Genomic DNA, 17,341 nt, shown 5'->3' with positions numbered 1-17,341 from the left:
GCCCACGGGAGACTAGCCTGGGCATCAGATCGACTTGTGGTCCACGAACCTCCTTCTGTGCTTTTTCCTTGTACAAGCGAATAAGTGAACAAAAAGAAGCTGTAAAGCCGGAGAAAAGTCCAAAACAAGGAGGTCCTGAGACTTTCTCGGACTTATCTCCTTGTTTGATCCCAACAAGCCCTATGCAAGCGGATTTGAGTTTTCCTGACAGTGGGCGCTCGTGTCTGGTCCCTGCCTCCATGACCCTCGATGTCGACCTCTCTCGTGCCGGCGAAGTTTCGGGTCTCAATGTCCAACGTTCAACCTCTGAATATCATTGTTGCTCATGCCCGACTCAACCGTTGCCAAAGTTTAAACTTCAAGCTCATGTTTGCGATCATCCTGAGACATGGTCGCGCCTCGCGGCATATCGAAATGCCCGACGATGCCTTCTGGAAGAATATCTACTAGTGACTCGCTAGCGGTGCCGATATTCGCGCGAGGGCGTCCTCCATAGGTGTCCTGTCTTCCACTGCATTGGGCCTAAGTATATCACCATTCTGGGCAAGCCATTGTTAGGACGACAGAAAAATTTATATGTACTAATGCAGTTTAACTGATGCCTAAGGTCTACGTGCCTCTCCTTTAGGGGCATGCGAACGGAGGTTCTGCACGTCGGGCCTTCGCCTTGTCGACAATCAGGTCTCAGGTCGCGGCCGTTGGGCCATGATTGCAAGTATCGTATAGATGAACACACTTGGACTCAGTTTTTTTGTCTGCTACCGAGCTCGAAGCTGTCTATCGCCCTCGACGCGCACCTGTGAGTGCAACGTCAAGATTGCCGCCCTTGAATTTGAATTGGCTATGCGTAGATTGTTCTTCTGTACTATGGGAAGCGCTACCACTTCGTCCGATACTTGACAGACGCTTCGCTTGACCGGACGCAATGGTTGCCACGCACTGGTAACATCTTCATGAGACTATAATGCAAATGCCTGAACTTACGCCGCGTTCTCTACGTGTACTGTCCTGATTGGCGGCCCATTCAACTATCCTCCACACGCAAGTGCCGCAACGCATGTCTCTTTGAAGGAAAATATACACCGGCGTGCCTACGTGCTTGCTTGGAATGCGGACTACGCATTCCGAACAGAGTCTTTAGCGTCTGGTCCTTGCGTCTATTCGCCTGCCAGCTTGCTGATGGCGTCGGCGACTGGGACGACGGGTGAGGTACTAGGGTTCTGCGGCCATACGGTGGGTACGACGCATTGCCTCGCTGCATCCTATGACAAGTTAGGTTATATATAGACTTCGACGATGCATTTGAGCGGAAAAAGAGCACCGGAGATCAAGTCACTCAGTGTGCGCTTTCCATCCGACCTAGCTGTATCGGCCAAAACGCGCTCGCAAATTTGTTTTCAGACATGCTTCTTTCACCGTGCCGCCGTCCGTGTGCATGTCTACTTGATCCACCTGTTTCCGCCACAATGATCCTTTCGAGGTATATATTGGACGCGGTGAAAATCCGCTGGTCTTGCTTTGTGTGCCTTCCCTCCTTGTGTCGCGCCTTCTAGGGGGGTTGGGCTTGTACCTCCGGCATTTTCCTTCCGCGACTAGGCCTCAAGATGTTCATCAACAAGGCCGCGGTGGTCGCGGCTGTTCTGTATGCTTGCAGGGCGTACGGACAAACTGCTGCGACTCCTGGTCAGCCGAGCACGACAGATGCTCCTTTGGGTCAATTTGTCATCGTCGGGAACAGTATTGCAAGCGCGCAGCAGGTATGCCTTGCACAGTATCTTCGAGAGCATTATTCGAACCAACTCCGACCTGTTGTAGATGTTCGTCGGGACCCTCGATAAGGTGTACATTGTGGACAAGACAGAGCGGAACCCAACGCAGATTGATGGGCATCCCGCTTGGGGAGCTGGTACAGTCTCGTGTTCAAGACAATCGCTTTAGAAATGCTCAAGTCGTGCAAAACAGAGTACACGTTGAGCACGAATGAGGCACGGCCGATGAACGTGATTACGAATTCGTTCTGCGCCGTACGTGATGGTTGCCATTGAAAATTGACGTAGAAAGTTGTTTCTGAACTGTCAAGGTTTCAGGGAGGAAACGTTCTGGGGAACGGGACCTGGGTGAATGTTGGCGGCAATCAGGCTGTTACCTACGGCGGGTTAGCGGCGGCTAGCCAGACGGGCGGTCCTCCTTACGACGATCCGGATGGTGGTCAATCGTGCGTCTACTTCTGTATCATGACTGGATGAAACGCTCATCTATCCGCACCTTGACATGTTCGCAGAATCCGGTGCGTTATTTATACGTTCCTATTACTCGTGCCTTGCAAGATCCGACGGCGTTTATAGTTTACTCAATCCTTGTGACAATGAGCAGTGCGACTGGACCCTGACCACGCCAATGACCACTCGGAGATGGTATCCCTCTGTGTGAGTCTCAATAGATTATCCGATCGTATCGCAACGCCACTCAAGGCTATTCCCGATCTGTATAGCGAAACCTTAGAGAACGGAACCTTAATAATTGTATGCGCCATTAGCTTTCAAATAGTAGCGCCCCTCACACTCATCTTCGTTCTTGCAGATAGGTGGCTGCGACTGGGGAGGATACGTCAATGATGCTTCACAGACGAACCCCACCTATGAGTTTTTCCCACCTATTCCTGGTGTAGGCCTTACAACGTCGCCACTGCTAGTGAACACGTTACCTGCGAACCTCTATCCATTGACATGGCTACTTCCTTCTGGTCTCTTGTTCGTGCAGGCCAACTGGGGGACTGCGCTCATTGACTACAAGGCACGGACAGAGACGGAATTACCAAGTATGGTCGATGCTGTGAGGACGTATCCTGCGAGCGCAGGCACCGCCATGCTTCCATTGACTCCGGCGAACAATTGGACCGCGACCATACTATTCTGTGGGGGCTCCAATATATCGTCTTCTCAGTACGTCGCTCTACACGCAATAGGAATGAGGACAATCGCTCACGTCCGAATGCTAATTTACAGATGGGTGACCACATGGGATATTGCTGAATACCCGGCATCGAACTCATGCGTCACCGTTACTCCGGATATTTCAGCGACCTACATCGAAGACGATCCTCTCCCAGAGGTTCGCTCTATGGGAAATTTGATACTTCTTCCCAACGGCAAGATCCTCTGCCTGAACGGCGCCGGTACTGGTATGTCTGAGAATCTATCATTGTCATCGATAATCAAATAATGAACATCCGCTATGTCGTGTCAGGTACCGCCGGGTACGGTAACGTGTCCTGGGCGATTGGTCAGTCATTCGCAGACAATCCTGTGCTCACGCCTGTCATCTACGATCCTGCGGCTCCTGCCGGGCAGCGCTGGTCACGGGAAGGGCTGAGTGCCAGTACCGTTCCCCGCATGTATCACTCCAGCGCTACACTGCTACCAGATGGTTCGTGAGCCATAATTGACGTCTAATTCGAACTTAATTGAAAATTGATGTGAATAACCCCCTTAGGCTCGGTCATGGTTTCAGGCTCAAATCCCAACGCTGACTACACCGTCGGCGCAGACGTCAAGTATCCTACCGAGTACCGCGTGGAGTACTTCTATCCTTCATACTACAACACGCGGAGACCGGAGCCCCAAGGGCTCCCAACAACACTGTCATACGGCGGGCCGTACTTCAACGTCTCGCTCACTTCAGATGACCTCTTCGGCAATGTACAGAACGTGAAGAACACAACTGTCATCGTGATCAGGACGGGGTTCTCGACGCATACAATGGTGGGTCCGAGCAGCATCTGATTGATGCGATCGTCTGAGTCATTGTCTCCAGAACATGGGTCAGAGATACGTACAGCTAAACTCTACCTACACGACTGCTGCAGACGGCTCCGCGGTGCTTCATGTCAGTCAGCTCCCACCGAACCCTGCTGTTCTCGCTCCCGGGCCTGCATGTATGTCTTTGCTGCTTTTTTTCTCCTATCGCTGCTTTATAACCCCTTCCTCCTCGAAGTGCTGTTTGTGGTTGTCAACGGAGTGCCCTCAGTCGCTGTGCAAGTCATGGTTGGTTCCGGCCAGTTGGGGACACAACCAATTAGTGCGGTGGTCGACTTGCCGTCGTCAAGTGTTGCGGTGAACACCACCACTTCGAGTACAGCTCCCGGGTCTGTGCAAACGGGTCAAGGTAGCCATGATCAGACGTCATCTGGGATCTCCTCTGTGTTCGCTCATCGTGGGCTCATGGGTTGGCTTCTGCTCTTTACGATTGCACAAAGACTACTTCTGTAGATGATTCTTACTGGTTTCCACTACGCTCGTATACCTTTGGACGCTTCTGACAGTACATTCTTGACTAACCCACTTTCGTTACTTGCGCACTCCTTAACTGTTGGGTTGACGGGGATATGTTCCTATGACTAAGAATCATACGTGGCAATTTACGCTATAGACTTGATCAGCCTTTCTGTTACCTGGAAAGCGAGTCGAGCACAGCCCAATATACAGTTATACGATGCTGCCTTCTATTAGCTTCGAGAAAAATGAAAACCAATGAAACATGACTAAAAGTGAGTCGGCCCAGGATCGAACTGAGGACCTTCTGTGTGTTAGACAGATGCGATAACCAACTACGCCACCGACCCTTCGAAAATGTTTCGCATAAAAATATTTGTCTAAGATATCGATGTGCCCACCGGCTCCGGTCGCCGCTTGCAGTCAATAAATGCCTGAGTCTTTTCTTTCTCATATCCCAGCAGCGTCGCTCATAGGCAACTTAAACCTAAGCACATTGATCAATCCATTTGCGGGACTTCGACATGGCCGTGGAGGAGACGAACGCGATGACTACTCGACTGTTAACTTTGCTGAACATCTCAGCCACCAAGGCCGGCAGCCGAAAGCGTACTTTCGAAGAGGAGGAAAACAGGCCTGTTCAGAGACTGAACAAGCGTCGTATGGTTCAATTCCATGATGATGACTTCGTGATAAACAAGCGTCGATCAGAAGAAAGCGTGGCAAGCAAAGGCCCAAACGGAAACGGAGAACAGGAGATGATGCGTTTGGAGGACAAGGAGAAACAGGAAGAAGACACACTAGGTATGCCTAGCCTTCTAAATGCACGACCCATAATATGGATGATCAAGTGGTAGATAATTCGCAGGATCCGTATGAGGAACATTTTGGGTCGAAGTCCTCTCTAGTGACTAACGTTGCACGAGAGGCAGCGGATCGCGGAGCTTGGATGAATGCAAGGGAGAAGTACGGCCGCTTGGAGAGTGTCATAGTATCAATACCGGAAGGATGCAATGTGTCCGCAGCAAGTCGAGATACCCAGAAAATCGCTGTGCGAAGCCATCTTCAATTGCGAAGCTGATTGCATCTAACTCTACGTAGGTCCTGGACAAACTGAGAGAACCATTTACCGCCCGCCAGATTAAACTACCCCACGGTAGGTGAAGAGTGTTCGGCACTGTAACTCTCTTGGCTGATATAATGTCAGATATTGTCGAGCTTCAGGATGATTTACTGGCGATGCTCTCATCCCAACGTGACCTATACATCACACGAGCTGCATTAGATACTCATCAGAGCATGAGAGAAGTTGTAGCCTTGCATGCTCTCAATCACATCACCAAGTATGACTAGCTTTGCTTCAAGGTGCTGTTGTCCTGATGATCTTACTATCTCCAGAAAACGACGACGTGTACTCAAGAACAACGAGCGTCTCACCCATGCCTTAAAGTCTGGTGCACCCTCACCTGAGGATGTTCAGGATCAAGGGTTCACACGGCCGTCCGTGCTCATCCTTCTTCCATTCCGTTCCTTCGCTATGAAGTGGATCATGGCTCTGACAACGCATACGCCATCGCCTTCGTATCAAGTAGAGAACCGTTCACGCTTTAACGCAGAGTACGGTTTGCCTCCAGGTGCAGTGGACAAGCTTGCAAGCTCCGAACCCGGGACATATCCTCGGGACCACGTGGAGATGTTCAAGGGGAACGTGGACGATGCGTTCCGGGTCGGCATAAAGATGACGAGGAAAAGTGTGAAGTTGTTCGCAGATTTCTATGGTTGTGATCTCATCATAGCTAGTCCCCTCGGATTGAGGATGTCAATAGAGAAGGAAAAGTGGGTAAAGTACATGAGCTATCGACCAATACTGACCATACATTCACAGGAGTGCTGATTTCCTTTCATCCGTCGAGGTTCTCATTGCGGACCAGATGGATGCTTTGACGATGCAAAACTGGGAGCATGTCCAGGTATGATAATTCACGCACACCAGACGGTCCGCTTACCTTCGTCAGTTTATTTTCTCCCATTTGAATCAACTTCCCAAAGAGTCGCACGACGTTGATTTCTCGCGCATCAAGCCATGGTATCTCGATGGACAGTAAGTGCTTCGCTCGTGCAGCCGTTATATACGTGCTCATGCAGACTCGATAATTTAAGTGCTGCCTATCTTCGCCAATCCATCCTCTTCACAGCCTATGAGACACCAGAAACAAGAGCACTTTTCACAGGATCTTTAAAGAACGTTGCCGGAAAAGTCAGGACGGAGAGACGTTGGCCGCCGGTGGAGGTGCCTGAAGGGATTGACCAAGTGGGTTGATTGCTTGCCACTTTTTTTCCATATATTGGCCGACAAGTCATGGATGCATTTCCAGAATTTTGTTCACTTCGATTGCAGCAGTCCTAAGGATGAAGTGGACAAGCGCTTCCAACATTTCACTACTCACGTGCGTCACCAGTGAAGCACTGTTGATATTCTTTAAGGCTCACTTACAAAAATAGCTGCTACCGACGGTGCTCAAGTCCGCTGTGCAGAGCTCCAACACTGTGGTATTCATCCCTTCGTCCTTTGACTTTATCCGTGTGCAGAATCACTTTCGGAAGAACCTCAGCGTTACATTCGTTGTTCTATCAGAGTAAATGTTTTCGACGCCTCTATCTTATCACAGCTCCTGATTTGATGCTAGATATTCGTCTAACCAGGATATCTCTCGCGCCCGTGAGGCATTCTTTTCCGGCAAGAAAGCCTTCCTGCTCATCAGTGAGCGATTTCACTTTTTCCGAAGGTGAGTTTACGAACATGCGGTCGTGAGGATCCTTACAAAATGAGTATTCTTTTAGATATAAACTCCGCGGTATCAGAAATATCATTTTCTATGGTCCCCCGGATCATCCGCAATTCTACACGGAGTTCCTTTCATACCCATTCCTCGACGATGGAATAGACGTCTCGGATGTGACCTGCCGCGTATTGTACTCGAGGTATGACTGGATGAGATTAGAGAGAATCGCAGGCACGGAAGGCGCGACCCAGCTAATCAGGCGAAACGCACTTTGAGATTTTTTCTCTCCGTCTGTTTTCCGATTATATGTCGATACTCTATAATATGATGTGAATCGGTGGTCGCTTAGTCTTCCATGTCATTCACGGATGCTCCTCGCTTTTCAAACTGAGAAAAACATCCGCTATAGTATGTGGTCGAGATGATAACTTGCAAGACGATGTCAAGGAGTACACAAAATCATCAGAAGTCATCTGCTGCAGCAATGCCCGACGACTTCTTTCGTCCTCTTCTACTGTTGGTCCGTGTAATACCTCCACTGTTGCGTCGGGCACCTCGTCCTCTCTTTGAACCCCTTGTCGCGGAAGTCTTTCTGCCAGTGCCTGGACATGCTGTAGCAGAGATTAGCAGCGGCAATTGGCAGTTTAAGTATCCGCTCACCGCTGCTGTAATGTCCTTCTTCGTTACATTTATAGCATCGGATGCCCTCCATATTGCTACTTTGAGCACTGGCACTGCCAGGACAGGCTAGAGCAACAGTTAGTCGAATATTGTGAATATTGGTGATTCTGTCAGCAGCATACCACTCGCGAAATGGCCTTCTTGGCCGCACTTGAAACAGGCACCCATCGCAGCAGAAGCTGTCACATTGCTCTTGCTTCGTTTTGAGGGTTCGAGCTCACCATTCGGACAAGCTGCACTTTATCATTAGATCATCGAAGACAGTATGACTGGTTGTATTCAAGACTTGCCACTTGCCCAGTGACCCTCTTGATGACACTGCCGAGAAGGATAGCAGGAACTCAGCACAACCCGCGACATCGCTGCGATCTAGCTTCCCACCTTGTAGCATTCTCCAGAGACGGCACCGCCTTGGGTCGAACCGCGATTACTCAAATATGCTCCCCTCTCTTGATCGGCGTCCAGACCACTTGTCTCGTCGGCCATCACGAAGTATCCACACCGAGCCTTGATAGATTCATTAGGGCAGCCCCAGTATTTCTTGCCTATGTTCGCGCCCTTCGTTGTTTCTCTCAGCTTTGCCGTATATCCACACGCGCAGCGCCGACGTTCTCCGTTCTGATTGCTTATCGATCGCTTTGTGGGTACCACAGTCGGAACAGCCAGTCCGCCGTTCGCAACAGCAGAATATCCGGCCGACAGTCCGCTAGATAATCCATCCGCCCACTCGAAAAAGCTACATCCATCATTGTTGTCACATCTCCAGAATTGTCTTCCCTTATTTGCTGTCTCCTTCGATACTGTGAGCAGTACCGCAGGTTCCCCACAATCGCATTGAGGCACAATGGCAGAGCGAGGTACAGGTGGCCCGACGTTGTTTTGCCTCGCGGAAGCGAGAGGAGCTCGGGCTGGAGCAGGCTCATCCCAGTCTGCAGATATATTGAGATCAGTGTCGTCGCGAAGCTGTTTGCACTTACAATCATCTGAGTCATCATTCTCTGGTCGTGGCGGTGGCGGAATTATAGCCGTCCCTCGCCCACCTCGTCCACGGCGAGAAGGTGCGCTTCTTGAAGGACCAGCCGCTCTTCTGATACCCCTTCCCCGAGGAGCTCCCCCTTCGTTCCATTCGTCATCACTGCTGTCGTTGTCCGCAACACCCCTCCCAGCGCCAGCTCCCCTGCCCCTACCACCCCTGCTGCCTCTGCGTCCTCCTGCACCCCTTGCACCCCTCCCGCCTCTGCCACCCCTCCCGCCTCTACCACCTCCGCCACCTCTACCGCCTCTTCCTGCTCCGCCACCGCCTGCAGCGTCTGTATCATCCGATTCGACATCCTGCACATTGTTCCGCAGACGGTCGCCAACGCACTAAGGGCATCATAAATCAACGTTTAGCAATAGACCGGATAGAGTACGAGTGGCACGTACAGTGAGCAGTTTGTTGATTTCGAGCTTCGTCTTCATGAACATCTCTTTGTACTGCTCGATGCTCTCAGTGAGCATATCAGCTTTCGTGCGTGTGCCTTCACATATCTCCATCATACGACGTTCCGTCTAATCACTCAAAAAGGGGTCATGTCCAGCTGTATACGGAATGGAAAGGAACGGCGCACCTCTCGTCGAAGCTGAGGCCTGCTCATGCTTCTCTCAAATCCGATTGCATCATAGCCCTCCACGAGCCCGATGCCAAGCGTCGAGGGTACAAGATACTTTGTAGAGCCGTGCATGCGTTCGATAACATACTCGCGATCTATGATAGTCTGTATATGTTGGGCAATAGTAGCATCCGTGCCTGAAAGTGAGCGCACTCGCATGCATACGCATGGTCCATAAAGACATTGATTACTCACCGATACCATTCTTGTCCATCATGCTGACTAGGTCAGCTTCGGTGAGCAGAGCAGGCTTCGTTGTCTGACCGGTCTTGAGTTCGCAAACAGTAGGGACGAACTCTTCGCCCTGTTGGAATTGGGGAAGCTCCTTGTCGGACCACTTGTCGTACGGATAAACTTCCAGATAGTTCCTTTCTCGCACCGTCAGACCTAGTGCGATGTGCATTTATCATCTGCGTGACGTGTCGTAGCAAATAAAGGAAACTGACCGGTTGCATAGAACTCCTCTCCGCCGTACTCCACGTCCACTGTGGTTTCCCAGCCTACTGCGTCTTTGGAACAGCAGGCCAAGAACCGCCTGGTGATAAATTCGTAGACCCTCTTCTCGTCCCCAGCGAGGTTGCCAGCGTGTGCTGTGGGATGAATCGGCGGATGCGCCTTATCGTCCCTCTTGCCCTGGCGCGGTCTGCTGAAACCGCCATTCTGAAGCCTCCATATATCGGGTCAAAAATTTCCATCATAGACCATGATGAATGAGAGCCTACCTTGTCGCAAAGGCACCCCACGCTGGGTCGACCATCTGCTTGTCTATTAAGTACATGAAGTCAAACTGAGGGTCGAATCGGTCAGTCTCCGTACGAGGATAGGAAAGAAATCCTTGCTGATAGAGACGCTCTGCGATCTGAAACAATGCGTGTCAGACAAGATGTCCAGTGTGCACATTGCCCACTGCGCACGTCGAGTATCGTCTTTGGAGACATTCTGAGTAGCCTGGACCCTGCCTTCTGCAGCTCGACAGTCGTCAATGGCAGAGGCTTCCTGCAGTACGAGATCTGATGAATGCGCGCACATGATTGTAGTTGCGACGTACCATTTTTTCGTGTCCTTGCTAACGACCTTCGTAACGCGGGCGCGCGGGGACTCCAAAACCATTTCATACAAAATGAAAGCAATGTTGAACTCGAACAGATGTCCTCTTCTCCATGAGAATATTGTCTCGTCCTCATTTCCGTTGGGTGATTCACGTGCGAAAGACATGAATATGTACCAGAACTCTTCCGGGACGAAAGACTTGATTTGATTGTATCGCGACACGACAAAACCAAGCGTCGGGAACTGACATGGTCCTGTGATAGAGTACCCATAAAATGATCCGGCCCTGAAACACGAAAAACCTACCATATGAGACTACTTTGGCCTTTAAGTCCTCGAATCTGTGCTGCAATTTAAGGGTTTGCAAACGCGTGAAAGCTGCACCAATTCTGAGATCGAGATGTATTCTTGCTTCCACGGCGTTCGCTTGTGCCATATCTAGTTGCACTGGATGTTGAGCGGCGCGGTGGATCTGTCTATACGTGGTCACTGTTAGTTCGCTCCTGGCGTTTGTCGTCGTCGACTTGATCGCAAACGCACTGCGGTATGATAGCACTGAATCGGGCTCGATTGACTGTAATGTTGCGCTGAGATTTTCGACATATGCTAACAATCTCGGCGCCGATATTCTCCCCCTCCCGGTCACAGTCGGTCCATATCATCAGTGTTTGTGCACGTCTAGCTTCCTTCGTGAGGTTCTCTGAGACGGGTTTCATGTCTTTGGTCACCGATGCGTATATATGCGCCTCAAACAGGTCAAATGGGTCACAGTCGGACCATTTCGAGTATAATGGATCGAATTCGTATTCCAACAAATGTCCAGAGACCGCTGTGACAGTAAAGAACGAGTTCGTTTGGGGGTAGCTGAAGTCATAGTTCTTGATGTATTTATTGGCTGTTTGTCGCTACCGACTGACATCAGATACACAAGGGATCGCAATGATGTCTGCCTACCGTGGTGAATTGTCCTCCTGACAGGATCTGAGTGATTGCCTTCGCGATCGACGGCTTCTCCGCCACACACAAAACTCGCATTAGCGGTGGTGGATTCGGTCGTCAATAATGTCGCCTTCGTCGATGTATGCAGCTCAGTCAGGCAGGCGACCTCTGAGCACAAGAATTGGGGAGGAGGAATGTGAGACAGCTCGAAGAAGACGTTGAAGGACAACATTTGCCACAGACGCGACGCGTATAGTCCCACGTGACGCCGTCGTAGTGACGGGTGTGACCTGTTGTAGATCTGGGCGCTTCAGCAAGGAGAGCGCCTTACAAGTTCACCAGCAGGCTTGCAGCTCTTCTTTTGCGATCTCTTTTCTACTACCCTGTGCAGCACGCGGCTTTTACGACCTCGCTGTTTGTCGCGTTCTCTTTGTATTCTGCTTTTCCCATGCATCTCTATAATTTGACGCTACAGCCTCCCACAGCAATTACGCATGCAATTGCAGGGAATTTCTCTGGATCTAGACAGCAGGAAATTATCGTCTCTCGTGGCACTCGTCTGGAACTGTTACGCCCGGATGTGCAGAGCGGCAAAATCTCGACCGTAATTGCGAGCGACGTCTTTGGGTCAATCCGATCTCTCGCTGCATTTCGTCTGACCGGCGGGACCAAGGGTGAGCCATTGTACGTATGCCGGTCTTCATGTAATTCACTTGCTATGCCTTCTTAGATTACGCCATCGTAGGGTCCGACTCTGGCCGTATCGTCATCCTCGAATATGACCCGAAGACAACCAGCTTCGTCAAGGTGCACCAGGAGACGTTTGGAAAGTCCGGGGCTCGTCGCATCGTACCCGGTCAATACCTCGCTACCGACCCCAAGGGACGAAGTGTGATGATATCCGCCGTTGAGAAGGCGAAACTCGTCTACATTCTCAATCGGGATGCAGCTGCGAATCTGACTATCTCCTCCCCGCTCGAAGCCCACAAGAACAACTCCATCATTCACCACATTGTCGGCTTGGATGTCGGCTTCGACAATCCGATGTTCGCTGCTCTTGAAGTAGATTACTCTGAGTCGGACCAGGACCCTACAGGAGAAGCATTCAACAATGCCGAGAAGGTAACGTCGCATCGAATATCGTCCAACAGAGTATGCTCACGTCTTTCTAGATGTTGACTTACTACGAGTTGGATCTCGGTCTCAACCACGTCGTTCGCAAATGGAGCGAGCCCACCGATCCTAGAGCAAATTTGCTCGTGCAGGTTCCTGGAGGCCAATTGGCCTCGTCTGACCGTTATGACGGGCCTTCTGGTGTGTTGGTGTGCTGCGAAGACCATATTATTTACCGACATATGGATGCGCCCCAGCACCGTGTCCCTATACCGCGAAGACAGCATCCTCTTGCAGATCCTAACCGCGGACTCATCATTACGGCAGCAGTCATGCACAAAATGAAGGTAAGGAAACACCATTCACCTTGTCTCCATACGTACTGACTCTCCACCCCTCCCGTGACAGGGAGCGTTCTTCTTCCTCCTTCAGAGCGAGGAGGGTGACCTGTACAAGGTCACAATTGAGCACGAAGAACAGGAAGTAAAGGCCTTGAAGATCAAGTATTTCGACACGGTCCCTGTGGCCTCGAGCCTGTGCATTCTCAAGTCTGGCTTCCTGTTCGTTGCAGCGGAGTTTGGCAATCAGTTGAGTACAGCCCTATCTTTAGATCAAGAGCATGAAGCTGACATTGATATTGTACAGCTACCTCTATCAATTTCAAAAACTGGGTGATGATGACAACGAACCTGAGTTCTCATCTGCGAACTACCCGTCATTCGGTATGGCGGAACCCTCCTCTCCTCTTCCGCATCCATTTTTCAAGCCTCGCCCTCTGGACAACCTGGCCCTCATTGACGAGATGGATTCGCTCTGCCCTATTCTTGACTCGAAGGTTTTGAATCTACTGCCAAACTCGGACACGCCCCAGATTTTCGCTGCCTGTGGTCGTGGGGCAAGGAGTTCGTTCAGGATGCTCCGTCATGGTTTGGAAGTAGAGGAAGTCGTCAGCTCTGATTTACCTGGTATCCCGAATGCGGTCTGGACGACGAAGTTGAAGGAAGATGGTAAGTGCTGGCATGTCAACTGCTTACATGTGCATCACATCACATGCACTATTTGCATAGATCCGTACGACTCATACATCATTCTGTCTTTCGTGAACGGCACCCTTGTCCTCTGCATTGGCGAGACTATCGAGGAAGTCCAGGATACCGGCTTCCTCTCTTCAGCGCCCACGCTCGCCGTGCAGCAGATCGGCTACGATGCTCTGCTCCAGGTACATCCGCATGGTATTCGACACGTCCTAAGTGACAAGCGCGTGAACGAATGGAGAGTACCGTCTGGCAGGACCATCGTTGCCGCCACGACAAACAAGCGGCAGGTCGTGGTTGCGCTAAGCACAGGAGAGCTGGTCTACTTCGAGCTGGATCTGGATGGGCAACTCAACGAGTATCAGGATCGTAAGGCGATGGGTAGTACAGTGCTAGCTCTCAGTATCGCGGAGGTGCCGGAAGGACGGCAGCGGACGCCTTACTTGGTGAGTCGGTCAGTTTTTGTCAGGATTGCATCGCTGATGACCTCTCCTAGGCTGTCGGTTGTGAGGACCAAACTGTACGCATTGTGTCGCTCGATCCAGAGAGCACGCTTGAGACGATCAGTCTGCAAGCACTGACGGCGCCGCCCTCCTCCATCTGCATCGCCGACATGCTCGATGCCGGTATCAACAAGGCGCAGCCGACGACATTCGTCAACATCGGTTTGCAGAACGGTGTGCTTCTGCGTACTGTGCTGGACCCAGTGAACGGTCAGCTTACGGACACTCGTACTCGGTACGTTGGATGGATGTAAACTTACGTGCGAACGTAGCTGACGATAGTACAGGTTCCTTGGCACCCGTCCCATCCGCCTCCTCCGGGTGCTTGTTCAGCAGAACCCGGCCATCCTGGCTCTGTCCTCGCGGTCATGGCTGAATTACACGTATCAGAACCTCATGCACTTCACTCCCCTAATTTTCGAGAACCTGGATTATGCGTGGAGTTTCTCCGCGGAGCTTTGTCCTGAGGGGTTGATTGGAATCTCGGGGAGCGTCTTGAGGTGAGTGCGCTTTCTACTTGCTTTCCTGCAGAGATGAGCATTAGGGATCGTATTGTGCCCTCATGGTATATGCCGACTCACTTTTCAATTCATACCAATTGTTCCTACTGAACCTTTGCTGTCAACTTCGCATCTCAGTCAGTGATCGAAATTACTGATGCACTTTATGATTATTAGGATTTTCCAGGTACCGAAGCTCGGCACAAAGCTGAAGCAAGATGCCATTCCCCTGTCATACACTCCACGGAAATTTATCCCTCATCCTACGAATGGACTGTTCTATCTTATCGAGGGCGACCACCGTGTTAGAAGTGATGCGGCTGCCGCGAAAGAGCTGCAGAAGCTGGTACGTATTCCGCTGCGCGATTTGACGTATTCTCAGCCCTGATGTGACGTTACAGCGCGAACAAGGCAAAATGATCGATGAGGACGTGGTGAATCTCCCGCCAGAGGTTTTCGGTCGACCAAAAGCGCCGGCGGGAACATGGGCATCGTGCATTCGCATCATCAACCCGGTGGATGTGAGTCATCTTCTAAGTATCTGTTCCGTGCGCAAGAACTAAACTCTTCGGAAGGCGAAAACGGTCACCGTCATCCCGCTGGACAACAACGAGGCAGCGTTCTCGATCGCTGTCGTTCCATTTGCTGTACGTGGTGGCGAGCTTCATCTTGTTGTTGGTACGGCACAGGATACGTTCCTGGCTCCCCGTTCCTGTACAAGCGGATTCTTACGGACCTACCGGTTCATCAATGACGGGCAGGACTTGGAGCTATTGCACAAGGTATGTGACCTCTGCAGTTGCAGTTCAGCGCCGTCGGCTCATGAGATGCCGCTCAGACAGAGACGAATGATGTCCCCCTTGCAATAATGGCTTTCCAGGGGAAGCTCGTCGCTGGTGTCGGCAAGGCGCTTCGGCTGTACGACATGGGTAAGAAGAAGCTTCTGCGAAAGGTGGAAAACAAAGTACGTGCTCAGCCCTCGTCCAAATATCCCGCTCATGTTACTGTCAGAATTTCTCGTCTGCGATCGTCACTCTCAATACACAAGGCTCACGCATCCTCGTTGGAGACATGCAGGAGTCTGTCTTCTATGCTGTATACAAGGCGCCAGAAAACCGGCTGCTCGTCTTTGCTGATGACATGCAGCCTCACTGGATAACTGCGACGACCATGGTGGATTATAACACCGTCGTCGCCGGTGATCGCTTCGGCGACGTATTCGTCAACCGGCTCGACCCGAAAATATCGGACCAGGTAGATGACGATCCTACTGGCGCAGGCATCTTGCATGAGAAGGGCATCCTGGCGGGCGCACCGCACAAGACGCAAATGCTAGCACACTTCCACGTCGGGGACATCGTGACGTCGATCAATAAAGTCTCGTTGGTTGCAGGTGGTCGCGAAGTACTACTGTATACCGGCCTTCACGGTACGATCGGCATCCTCGTGCCGTTCGTGTCGAAGGAAGACGTGGACTTCATCTCGACACTCGAGCAGCACATGCGGACGGAGCAACTAAGCATAGTCGGCCGTGATCACCTGGCATGGAGGGGTTATTACGTGCCGGTGAAGGCGGTGGTAGATGGGGATCTGTGCGAGACGTTTGCGCGACTGCCGGCGAACAAACAAAGTTCGATTGCGAATGAGCTGGATAGGACGGTCGGGGAGGTGCTGAAGAAACTGGAGCAGCTGCGTGTAACGGCGAGTGGATTCTGATTGCGGCGAGCCATTCTCGTGCTGTGCGTAAAATGTATTATATTGCTGATAAGTACAGATTAGCTACTGAGTTGATGCGAATTTCTGCTAGCTTCTCTATTCAAAGGTAGCGCTGGTTTAGTATGTCAAGTTTGCGATTGCTTCACGGTATCCTCAAGGGATCTGCCTGCCGCTGGGTGTTCATTCTGTCTTACTACGCCCTCTTGAAGCTTGACTGTGCGTCACTGACGCGTTCAGGATGTATGCGCGACCTCGTTGATCGACATGACTTGCTTCCTCTGGTGTCATTCTCCATCATCGTCTGTCAAAGTGGGCTCGCGCACGTATAAGATGGCGACATCCCTCACGCCGTGTCTCACCCTTCTTCCACTTCCCCAAGTATGATTGCTGCTGTTCTCCGGCCCGCACCCCACAGTGTGGCTTTGCTCAAGCGCACCAGTGCACTATACCAGCCTACGCGTTCGCTGATCACGCTTAGGGACCACAAGGTATTCCTTTACCGTTTGGTTTTTCGATACATAGTTAACTCAGCAAATATCTGAATATAGTATACGGCCCATGCAACGGCGCGAGGTCAGGGCCGCAACGGCCAAGTCAAGTCTGATGACGACTATGGCCTTGACTTGCGCCTGGCGATGCCCAAGTCCCTTGGAGGAAAGGGGGATGGGCAGAACCCTGAGATGCTGTTCGCTATGGGATATGCAGGTAAGACAGCATTTTATGCATATTCCCGGACTTGTCTGATACATGGCAGCATGCTTCCTGAGCGCGATGCAGCTTGTCGCTGGCAAATTAGGAAAGTCTGACATGGCGAAGAACGCGGTCGTACATACGCAAGTGCACGTGGGTGAGCCAAAGGAGATGGAAGGCTTTGGTCTTGAGGTGGATATCCAGGTGGAAGGCGTTGACGAGGATCTCATCAAAGCTGGGCATGAGGTGAGATCCCCCGTCAAGATTCCTCCTAGTTCTTGTGCATCACATTGATCAACGTCTTTCTCTAGGCGTGTCCCTACAGTCGAGCATTGACGCAAGGCGTGGTAGTCAACGTCTCGAAGGCTTGAGCGCTTTGCGCTGCTATGAAATAAATAGTGCAATTTTC

The 17,341-nt window shown here is 51.3% G+C and overlaps 5 protein-coding genes and 1 non-coding gene across 6 annotated transcripts; 4 read left to right on the top strand and 2 right to left on the bottom strand.

Moving 5' to 3' along the window:
• The first annotated feature begins 1,204 nt into the window (after positions 1-1,204).
• On the top strand, positions 1,205-4,536 carry LAESUDRAFT_721160 (copper radical oxidase). Its single transcript, XM_040907965.1, has 14 exons — positions 1,205-1,233; positions 1,288-1,757; positions 1,816-1,906; positions 1,963-2,024; positions 2,088-2,215; positions 2,282-2,287; positions 2,346-2,426; positions 2,492-2,522; positions 2,581-2,942; positions 3,006-3,181; positions 3,247-3,426; positions 3,493-3,761; positions 3,814-3,934; positions 3,994-4,536. The coding sequence occupies exons 2-14, from the start codon at positions 1,605-1,607 to the stop codon at positions 4,266-4,268; spliced, it is 1,935 nt and encodes a 644-aa protein (XP_040768525.1). The 5' UTR covers positions 1,205-1,233; positions 1,288-1,604; the 3' UTR covers positions 4,269-4,536.
• Positions 4,537-4,547: 11 nt separating this feature from the next.
• LAESUDRAFT_t12 lies at positions 4,548-4,621 on the bottom strand. The gene has a single exon. It is a non-coding gene; the product is annotated as a tRNA-Val (tRNA).
• A 174-nt stretch (positions 4,622-4,795) lies between these two features.
• Positions 4,796-7,329, top strand: LAESUDRAFT_643906 (digestive organ expansion factor; the record flags this gene model as incomplete). The annotated part of the gene is made up of 12 exons (XM_040903812.1): positions 4,796-5,075; positions 5,129-5,322; positions 5,373-5,427; positions 5,479-5,614; positions 5,670-6,107; positions 6,157-6,241; positions 6,287-6,372; positions 6,432-6,582; positions 6,647-6,718; positions 6,774-6,907; positions 6,959-7,057; positions 7,113-7,329. The coding sequence occupies 12 exons, from the start codon at positions 4,796-4,798 to the stop codon at positions 7,327-7,329; spliced, it is 1,947 nt and encodes a 648-aa protein (XP_040768524.1).
• A 93-nt stretch (positions 7,330-7,422) lies between these two features.
• LAESUDRAFT_349753 (prokaryotic type I DNA topoisomerase) lies at positions 7,423-11,587 on the bottom strand. Its single transcript, XM_040902119.1, has 16 exons — positions 11,392-11,587; positions 10,978-11,342; positions 10,744-10,913; positions 10,436-10,691; positions 10,302-10,383; positions 10,110-10,246; positions 9,834-10,054; positions 9,583-9,774; positions 9,346-9,524; positions 9,161-9,286; positions 8,713-9,100; positions 8,117-8,664; positions 8,026-8,053; positions 7,858-7,968; positions 7,715-7,801; positions 7,423-7,665 (listed from the first exon to the last, which is right to left on the bottom strand). Exons 1-16 carry the CDS (start codon positions 11,470-11,472, stop codon positions 7,517-7,519), a joined length of 3,120 nt encoding a protein of 1,039 aa, XP_040768523.1. The 5' UTR covers positions 11,473-11,587; the 3' UTR covers positions 7,423-7,516.
• Positions 11,588-11,702: 115 nt separating this feature from the next.
• Positions 11,703-16,730, top strand: LAESUDRAFT_747419 (uncharacterized protein). The gene is made up of 13 exons (XM_040911469.1): positions 11,703-12,050; positions 12,107-12,498; positions 12,549-12,836; positions 12,898-13,076; positions 13,135-13,496; positions 13,557-13,969; positions 14,020-14,261; positions 14,314-14,526; positions 14,704-14,872; positions 14,928-15,047; positions 15,102-15,308; positions 15,365-15,490; positions 15,538-16,730. Exons 1-13 carry the CDS (start codon positions 11,825-11,827, stop codon positions 16,240-16,242), a joined length of 3,642 nt encoding a protein of 1,213 aa, XP_040768522.1. The 5' UTR covers positions 11,703-11,824; the 3' UTR covers positions 16,243-16,730.
• LAESUDRAFT_711234 (OsmC-like protein) lies at positions 16,623-17,303 on the top strand (the record flags this gene model as incomplete). Its single annotated transcript, XM_040906818.1, has 4 exons — positions 16,623-16,730; positions 16,791-16,947; positions 16,997-17,178; positions 17,244-17,303. 4 exons carry the CDS (start codon positions 16,623-16,625, stop codon positions 17,301-17,303), a joined length of 507 nt encoding a protein of 168 aa, XP_040768521.1.
• Between the last annotated feature and the right edge of the window lie 38 nt (positions 17,304-17,341).

Source organism: Laetiporus sulphureus (genome assembly GCF_001632365.1).
Source record: "Laetiporus sulphureus 93-53 unplaced genomic scaffold LAESUscaffold_4, whole genome shotgun sequence".
Taxonomy (NCBI): Eukaryota; Fungi; Basidiomycota; class Agaricomycetes; order Polyporales; family Laetiporaceae; genus Laetiporus; species Laetiporus sulphureus.
Note: the sequence above shows the minus strand (reverse complement) of the source record. Positions and strands in the feature narration are given on the sequence as shown.

Bases quoted from the DNA above. Each gene is read 5' to 3' on its own strand.
- LAESUDRAFT_721160 (XM_040907965.1), top strand. From the start codon at position 1,605: ATGTTCATCAACAAGGCCGCGGTGGTCGCGGCTGTTCTGTATGCTTGC. The intron at 2,427-2,491 runs GTGAGTCTCAAT...CGATCTGTATAG, and splicing joins CGGAGATGGTATCCCTCTGT to CGAAACCTTAGAGAACGGAA. The intron at 2,943-3,005 runs GTACGTCGCTCT...GCTAATTTACAG, and splicing joins TCCAATATATCGTCTTCTCA to ATGGGTGACCACATGGGATA.
- LAESUDRAFT_349753 (XM_040902119.1), bottom strand. From the start codon at position 11,472: ATGCGAGTTTTGTGTGTGGCGGAGAAGCCGTCGATCGCGAAGGCAATC. The intron at 9,525-9,582 runs GTGAGTAATCAA...GCTCACTTTCAG, and splicing joins GATGGACAAGAATGGTATCG to GCACGGATGCTACTATTGCC. The intron at 9,287-9,345 runs GTGCGCCGTTCC...TTGAGTGATTAG, and splicing joins GGCCTCAGCTTCGACGAGAG to ACGGAACGTCGTATGATGGA.
- LAESUDRAFT_747419 (XM_040911469.1), top strand. From the start codon at position 11,825: ATGCATCTCTATAATTTGACGCTACAGCCTCCCACAGCAATTACGCAT. The intron at 12,499-12,548 runs GTAACGTCGCAT...ACGTCTTTCTAG, and splicing joins CATTCAACAATGCCGAGAAG to ATGTTGACTTACTACGAGTT. The intron at 14,527-14,703 runs GTGAGTGCGCTT...TATGATTATTAG, and splicing joins ATCTCGGGGAGCGTCTTGAG to GATTTTCCAGGTACCGAAGC.